Genomic DNA, 8,220 nt, shown 5'->3' on the forward strand with positions numbered 1-8,220 from the left:
TGTGTGTGTGTGTGTGTGGTGTCCTGCCTCTGCCCTCCTGGCCACTTCTCTAACTCCCTGCTTTTTTTTTTAATTTGCCTAGGGCGTTACCAATGAGTTCCTGAACTTTAAGAAGCTACAGTCTGTGAGTATCCTAGAGGAACCCCACGGCTTGCCCCACCTCACAGAGGAGACAGCTTGCGAAGTTTCTGAGACCATCTTCATCTTTTCCAGTGGGCTGGGCAATGCTCAGGTGCCCTCTAGAACTAACCAACTTCTGATCTCTCTTTCTCCCCCCCCACAGGCCTTTCAGTCAGAAAACTTCCTGAACTGGCACGTCATCACTGATGTAAGTGTTGGGCTGTAACTGATCGTCATCACTGATGAAGTGTTGGGCTGTGGTGAAGCGTGCCTGTAATTCCAGCACTCCAGTGCCTAGGGTGGGAGGATTGTGAGTTCAAAGTCAGGCTGGGGTATATAGTTAAGGTCCTCAAGAAAAAAACTGAGCCAGGAAAGCTGAATCATTGGCCTAGTGAGGCCTAGCATTTGTACCTCTTGGCTCTGTGCTGTCTGTGTGGTCCCTCACAAATGTCTCTGGTTCTGTGAGCCTCGGTGTCTTCATCTGCATAGTGCACATGGAGACAATGCTTTCCTGAAGAGGTTGCTGTCACGCCTAAATAAAAGCATGTTTGAACAGCAGCTAGTACCAAGCCCACACAGGATGAGGCTTCCAGAATGTGGGCGCTTACCATAGTCATAAGCCAATAGCACTGTACCATATGGGTGAGCACACTGTGTGATGGCTGATTCCTGTTCATTCAGTATTTACTGGTCCTTGCTCATCTGATGCATGCTCCCTGATCCCCATACTCAGTCAGGAGTGTTTACTGATCCTTGTTCACTCACTGTGTTTTTACTGGTACCTGCTCATTCAATGAGTGCTTACCTGACCCCTCCCCTTCTTTTAGCTGTTCAAAAATGCGTTTCCTTTCATTAACTGGGAATTCTTCCCTAAGGTAAGAATGGTATATATTCAGAAGTTAGGGAGAATGGGGTGAGAGAAGAAGTGAGGGGTGAGGGGAGGGGAGAGGGGAGCGGGAAGTGGGGGGAATGATGAATGGAGGATGAACCTTTTCCTGTAGCCCAGAACCATCTTAGCTACTATATTCAGATGCCAACGGAAACCTAGACCAGGCTGAGAACCCTTTCCCATCAAAGCCCCACCCACTCTGGCTCCATTATGGGGGTTCCAACCCGGGGTGAGGGGTCCACAATCTCACCCTCACCCCTTGCCCTCCAGGTGAAGGGACTGAGAAGCGCGGCTCCGGATTCCCAGTGACCATTCTCTTTAAGACCTAGGACCTAGGCTGACCCCATGCTAGAAGAGGAAGCAAGCGTGGAACCTGAGGCCCATCCTGCGACACACCTCCCCTGCCTCAGTCCCTCCAATAAAGTGTTTTCCACTCAAGTGGCTCCTTAATCTGTATTTCTGTCCTTATCCTACCGGGCTCAGGAGGAGAATTAAGGCTGGTAGGGAGAACCCTGAGTACTCCGAGGTTGGTAAGGAGGTAGATGGGAAGCGGTAAGGGGAATGGGGAGGTACGGAGTCCATCTTGCACAGTGAGCTAATCTCCCGAGTCAAGTTTCTAGAGCTTGTTCACGAGTTATCTGTCAACCGGAGATGAGGGATGCACCACAGAACCACCATTCCGACAACAACGGATGGGAGCATTCAAGAGGTGAAGAAACCAGGTGGTCTTAGGTGTGAGGGGTGGTGATTGGAGGTGAGGGATGTGACATCATCAATGATCTGCACGTGCCCCATCCAGTTCCCAGGCTCTTCATAGGGCCCCTGTTCAGGGAGTGGTGTGTTAGCGTCACCTGTGGGTGAAGTTTTTGACTCTTTGACCAGAAAGAAGACACCTGTGCAGGCCCAAGAGATTGGCGGCTTCGATTGGTTTGAGCCAGATCAGACGGTGCCCAGATCCTTAAACAACTTGGTATTCTCAAGAATACCAAGCAGCAGAGGTCTGTCTGCCTATAGCACAGTTGGAATGCGCGTGCATCACGGCGAGAGTTGGGAAGGGGAAATATTATTACTTTATTGTTCAGCCAAGTGGCTTCTAAAATCCCTGCTGAAAGATAGCAACCCGAGTCAACTAGAAGATCGGGGGTTTATTCAAGCTTTACAAAAAATAAAAATAAAAAACAGGGTGCTGGGCTGGCGTGCGCGCATGCACGAGCGCCTGTAGGCCGGAGAGTGACCTTGGTTGGTGTCTTCCACTCTGGCTCCCAGGTTAATTTTTGAGGTCAGTTCTCTCACTAAACTCATCAGGGATCCGCCCATCCTTTCTTATCCCACCCCTAGTGCCTGGGTTACAGACATGCGCAAACAAGCCCAACTTCCAACCGGGTGCTGGGGATTTCAACTCAGATCCTTGAGCTTGTGTGGCAGGCACTTTACAGACTGAGCAGTTTCCCCAGCCTCTGGTTTTCAGACTTTGACTTGGGCAGGGTGTGTGTGTGTGTGGGGGGGCACGACTTTAGTTCCAGCATTCAGGGAGCAGAGGCAGGTGGAGCTCCGTGAGTTGGAAGCGAGCCTGGTTTACATAGCAGGTTCCAGGCCAGTCGTGGCTATATAGGGAAGTCTTGTCTCAAAAATAAAATAAGATAAAGAAACACAAACTTTCCCTTGGAAGGGAGAATGGCTCAAAGAGAAACAATTTGTTAATTTCATTTGGGGGATTTGGTTTCAAAACCAAGTGATCAAGAGATGCCTTAGTGGTGTTGTTCAGCCTCGAAAATGCTGAAGATATGTGTTTCTTGGTAAGACTCCCATGAGCCATGAGTTCAAACTTCCTCCCTAACTTGTAGACATCTTCCCCAACTGCCTTCTGAGAATCTAGATGCTTTTGTGGCAGTGTAGTATAATAGAACTGTCTGGAACCCAAGGTTCAGGACCCAGCGTAAATCACATGACCCACTTGAAATCCCTTCCTTTCTCTTTTGTGTTCTCTCTCTCTCTCTCTCTCTCTCTCTCTCTCTCTCTCTCTCTCTCTCTCCCCACTCTCTCTGGCAACTTACAAATACAAAAGACAGTGATGTGACTCTGGCCCTTTCTAGGCTTTTGTACATATCTCTAAAATTAGTGAAGGAATAAATGAGAATTCTGGCAATTCTTGTATGAAAATTAAATGAAATAAACAGCCTGATTCCAGGCTCATAGTAGAGACTTAACTATTTGTGCTCTCCAGCTCCCACTTAACCAGAGGACTGCCCCCAAAGATGAGTTCATTCACCCCCACACTCGCCCACCTATCCAGGTACCCATCCTCACATCTACCTACACATGCATTCATTCATGCATCTGTGCATCTGTGTATATATTCACGTATGTACCCTACTGCTTCTACCTGTCTGTACATCTATTGATACATGCATGCATCCATCCATCCATCTGTATATCCATCCCTGCACCTATCTATCTATCTGTCTGTCTGTCTGTCTGTCTATCCATCCATCCATCCATCCATCCATCCATCCATCCATCCTTCCCTGCGTCCATGCATGCATCTGCTGACAAAACTTGATACCTGCTTTCATGTGCTTGTTGATGAGATGAATAACACATGTGCAGGCATGGGGAATCAGACCGACTAACCCATGTGCATGGATAAGGGGTCAGACTGCTCAAGGCTTTCTTAGAGGCTCTGATGAGATGACAAAGGAACTTTAGTCCTTGTCCAGGAACAAACTTGGCAAGGCGTGTCTAAAGATGGAGCCAGTGTCTCACAGGAGTCAAGGCTGCTGTTTCTGGGGACACAACTCTTCCCCCTGGGCTGTGGTTATCAGCCCTTAGGCAGCTGTGACTGGGGCATCCTGTGTTCTCTGTGCCAACATTGTCTGACGTGGCTCTCTGCCGTTTCCCCCCAGTAAACAGTATAGAAGATGCTCTCTTTAATAAACATTCTTGGCATAAGAAATGACTCGTTCAAGGGTTTCTATTGTTGTGAAGAGACACCGTGACCATGGCAACTCGTATAAAGAAAAACACTTAACTGGGGCTGGCTTACAGTTTCAGAGGATTAGTCCATTACCATCATGGCAGGAAGCATGGTGGCAGACATGGAGGCAGACACGCACGCAGGCAGACATGGAGCTACAGAAGGAGCCAAGAGTTTTACATCTTGATCCACAGGCATCAGAAGTGAATGCTACATTAGGCCTGGCTTGAGCATATGAGACCTCAAAACCTACCTCCACAGTTAACATACCTCTTTCACAAGGCCACACCTACTCCAAAAAGGCCACACCTCCTAATAGTGCCATTCTCTGGGCCAAGCATTCAAACACATGAGTCTATGGGGGCCACACCTATTCAAATCACCAGAGAGAGAGATAAAGAGGGAGAGAGAGAGAGAGGGAGAAGGAAAGGGAGAGGGAAAAGAAAATAAGGTACAGAGAAAATGAAAAAATTCATAAAACAGTTCAATAACCCTGAGATACATATCTTGAGCTTCTAGTCACAATACAATTGTTTGATTATTGATGTTGTTCCATATGTCTGTGGTTAAAGAATGGAGGTGACTAAAGTTGATACTGCAGGCAGCAACATTACTGTGGCCAGGCCATGGTGTCTCACACCTTTAATCCCAGCACTCGGGAGACAGAGGCAGGTGGATCTCTGAGTTTGAGGCCAGCCTGGTCTACAGAGTGAGTTCCAGGACAGCCAGGGACACACAGAGAAAAACAAAGACCAAGCAACAACAACAACAACAACAACACAAAGTGTCATTGTGAAAAAATAGTAGTTTATAGTCTGTGGTCCCAGTGCCTCACCAAGTCTGTTACTGGACTCCTCAGGCAGAAGTCTGACACTGGAGGATCCTAATGCACCATAGTACTAGATGTAAAAAAAAAAAAAAAAGGTGGTATAGTAGAGGAGGTTGTCCATGTAGCTGTACTGGGAAGGACTTGGGAGACCACACATCCCCTGCCATGTCTTCAGTGAGCAAACAAGAGCTTGGTGGCTTCTATCAGGAAGGGAGCTAGGCAGAGGCTTGCAGAGTTCAGCATCTTTGTCAAACTATCGGTCTATGACTTCAGAATGACCACATGCGGCTCCCTCACAAAGGGGAAAGTTGCTACTGCTTTAGGGAGCCTCTGACTCATCACAAGGTGTTTAACCATCAGATCTATTGTTCCTGGATTCCAAGGTGACTGCAAGAGAGAGTGACTCAGAGAGACAGACGGGCAGAAAGGCAAGAAGGGACTAGTAGCTCCTCTAGATTCAAGCAAAGATCAGAGTTAGCTGGATGATGGTATTCCAGTGGGAACAGGACGTTAGTTTTGGGGGGTGTGTGTGTGTGTGTGTGTGTGTGTGTGTGTGTGTGTGAGAGAGAGAGAGAGAGAGAGAGAGAGAGAGAGAGAGAGAGAGAGAGAGTCACAGAGGGAATATATGTGAGTGTGGGGCATATGTATGTGTAAGTGCAGGAGACATGTACATCTATAGATATTCACGATGCCCTGAGGAGAGAGTCAAGTGCCTGGCCCTATCATTCTCCATCTTATTCCTTTGAGACAAGGTGTCTTATTGACCTGGAGCTAGCCAGCAAGCCCCAGTGATCCTCCTGTTTCTATCCCACACAGTGTTGGCTTTACAGACTTGCATAACGCCAGATCCAGCTTTTTACATGCTGGGACCTACATTCAGGTCCTCGGGCTTATGTGACAGTGTTGTTACCCATCTCTCTAGCTCCTGGAACACTGTAACAGCCCACAGGTGACAGTTGCTTGGTGCTTTGTCAATCTGACACAATCCAGAGTCATGTGTGAAAAGGGAGCCTCAGTTGAGATGATGTCTCCATCACGATGCCTGTGGGGTACTTTCTTCATTGATGACTGATGTGGGAGAGCCCGGTCCACTGTGGGCGGTGCCACCCTTAGGCAGATGGTCATGGGTTGTATGAGAAAACCCACGAGGAGTAAGTCAGTAAGGGGCTTCCCTCCACGGTCTCTGCTTCAGCTCCAGCCTTCAGGTTCCTTCTTTGTCTTCCTCTGCTGATGGACTGTATCGCGTAAACCAAATAAACCCTTTGCCCCTTAGGTTACTTCCGGTTGTACCATTTTATCTCAGCAATAGAAAGCAAACTGAGGCAGCTGGCTGTGACGTCTCTGTGAATCTCAGAAGCATGTTAGCCGCTCACCTTGCTGCTTTCTCTTTTGAAGCAGAGAATTACCAGCTGGAGTTGAACAGTACATTTTTTTTCTATATACATTTTAGATGTATTTGTTTTGTGTGTATGAGCATATAATAAACATAGTAAAAAAATTGCCCTTTAGACATGTAAAACAACAGTTTAGTCAAGGAACCCCACTACACTCAGTGCAGCACGTGATAACCAGAACCCAGTGACATCAGTCACCAAGACAACCAGACACAGTCCTAGAACCCTATGACACCCAGTGGACAGGATATAAGCAGACACTGAGAGCAATGCCCTGCTCTGCACATCTGGAGAGAGGCCACCTTGATCTGCCCTGCAGCTGGAGAGCCTCCCCCAGGATTCCGGCTCTCGAATCAAAGACTAATGTCAGAGGCTGGACCTGACCTTCAGCTAAGATAAGTCACACAGAAGGGTAGCCTTGGGGAGATAGGCTCAGGTAGTTAGGAATTTAGGGGGTGAACCTATGTAATGACCCTCAGCATAATAAAATGTAACTTTTGTTATACTAGCTACTTGTATCTGCTTTCTTATTCCCAACACAGTATTTTGCACACACGTATACCTAGTTCCTATAGAATTCAAAATGTGGTGTCAGAGTCCACAGAACTGGAGTTGGGGATGCTTGTGGGCCACCATGTGGGTACTGAGAACTGAACCTAGGTCCTCTGCAAGAACAGCCAATACTATTAACCATGGAGTCAGCTCTCCCGCCCACCCCCCTTTTGCAGTACAGGTGCTTGGAGCCCAGGCCTTTATGCAGGCTAGGCAAGCACTGTATGGCTGAACTTCATCCCAGACCTAAACCCAACTCACGTGACTAACCAGACCATGCTCAGATCTGAGCAGGATCTGTGACAGGTCAGAGGAAACCTTACCTCCTGAGCCCTTAGCCCGCCTTACCCCACCACACACCAGCAGGCTCCTTGCACAGGGAGTGTCTTTAGCAAACACAGCCTCAGAATCCCTGTTATACCAGGACCAGTAGCAACAGCTCTCTTGGGAACTGCAAGAAATTTAATTTCATTGACTCCACCCCAGATACACTAAATTTGAAACTCAGGGTGGGGCCCAGCAATCTGTTTTAACAAGTCCTCCTGATGAATCTGCATTGAAGCTTGGAACCAGCAAAAGAAGGAGAGTTAAGGAACAGATCCACCAGAAGTTCAGGACAGTAGTTACCAACCCGGAGAGTTTCCCATGTATGTGTTCCATGTGTGTGCAGTACCCGTGGAGACCAGAAGAGGGCGTCAGATCCTCTAGAAATAGAGTTACAGATGATTGTGAGCTTCCTTATGGGTGCTGGAAACCAAACCCAGGTCCTCTGTAAGGGCAGTTAGTGCTCTTAGCTGCTAAGCCATCTCTCCAGCTGCTGGCCTGGTTTTGTTTTTGTTGTTGAGATTTTTAGTTTTTTTGTTTTGTATTTGTTTTCTTCCTCATTCTTACGTTAGGCTGCTGATCTATTCCCTGAGTCGCATCAATCAATCCTGAATCCAAAATGTGCATTTCCACAGACATAGCTCTTGACAGAACCAAAGTAGGTCACTTAAATTTCCATGACACAGAGCCTAACCTAATCACTTGAGTAGACCCTGAGTAGTAAAAGCAATAAAAACTCAAACCAGAGCTAGGAGTGGTAGTACATAGATAGGATAGATAGGTAGATTGATAGATAGATAATAGGTAGGTAGGTAGATGGATAGATAATAGATAGGTAGACAAATAGAAGCCCACATACACGTGTTACTCAGTTGCCAGGACCTACATGGTGGCTCACAGCCCTCTGTATTGTCACTTCCAAAGCATTCTAACCCTTCTTCTGGCCTCTGCAGGTACTGTACTCCTGTACCACCCAGACATAATGTAGGGCTAAAAATTAATAAGCTGCCTAGCTACCCAAAAGAAGAAGTGGGGTCTGTGAAAATATGAACTTTTCACCCTCCCTTGCTGCACAATGGTTCCCGGAGCATTCCTGAGCGGAAAGTTTCCTGGAACAATCACAATGTCCCAAAGCCCC

General features: G+C 47.4%; 1 protein-coding gene across 4 annotated transcripts in view; it reads left to right on the forward strand.

The window, feature by feature from the left end:
- Krtdap (keratinocyte differentiation associated protein) overlaps window positions 1–1,451 on the forward strand; it is a 3,436-nt gene extending 1,985 nt beyond the window's left edge. Inside the window, exons 3-6 of one of the 4 annotated variants that reach the window (XM_021220599.2) lie at window positions 83–124; window positions 284–328; window positions 948–995; window positions 1,280–1,451. In XM_021220599.2, the coding sequence (XP_021076258.1) occupies window positions 83–124; window positions 284–328; window positions 948–995; window positions 1,280–1,318 (174 nt within the window). In that variant the 3' untranslated portion in view covers window positions 1,319–1,451. The remainder of the gene's footprint in view (window positions 1–82; window positions 125–283; window positions 329–947; window positions 996–1,279) is intronic. The other 3 variants (XM_021220609.2, XM_029547279.1, XM_029547282.1) reach the window with 3 other exon arrangements.
- Window positions 1,452–8,220: the final 6,769 nt, after the last annotated feature.

This window comes from Mus pahari, chromosome 1 (assembly GCF_900095145.1).
Source record: "Mus pahari chromosome 1, PAHARI_EIJ_v1.1, whole genome shotgun sequence".
Taxonomy (NCBI): domain Eukaryota; kingdom Metazoa; phylum Chordata; class Mammalia; order Rodentia; family Muridae; genus Mus; species Mus pahari.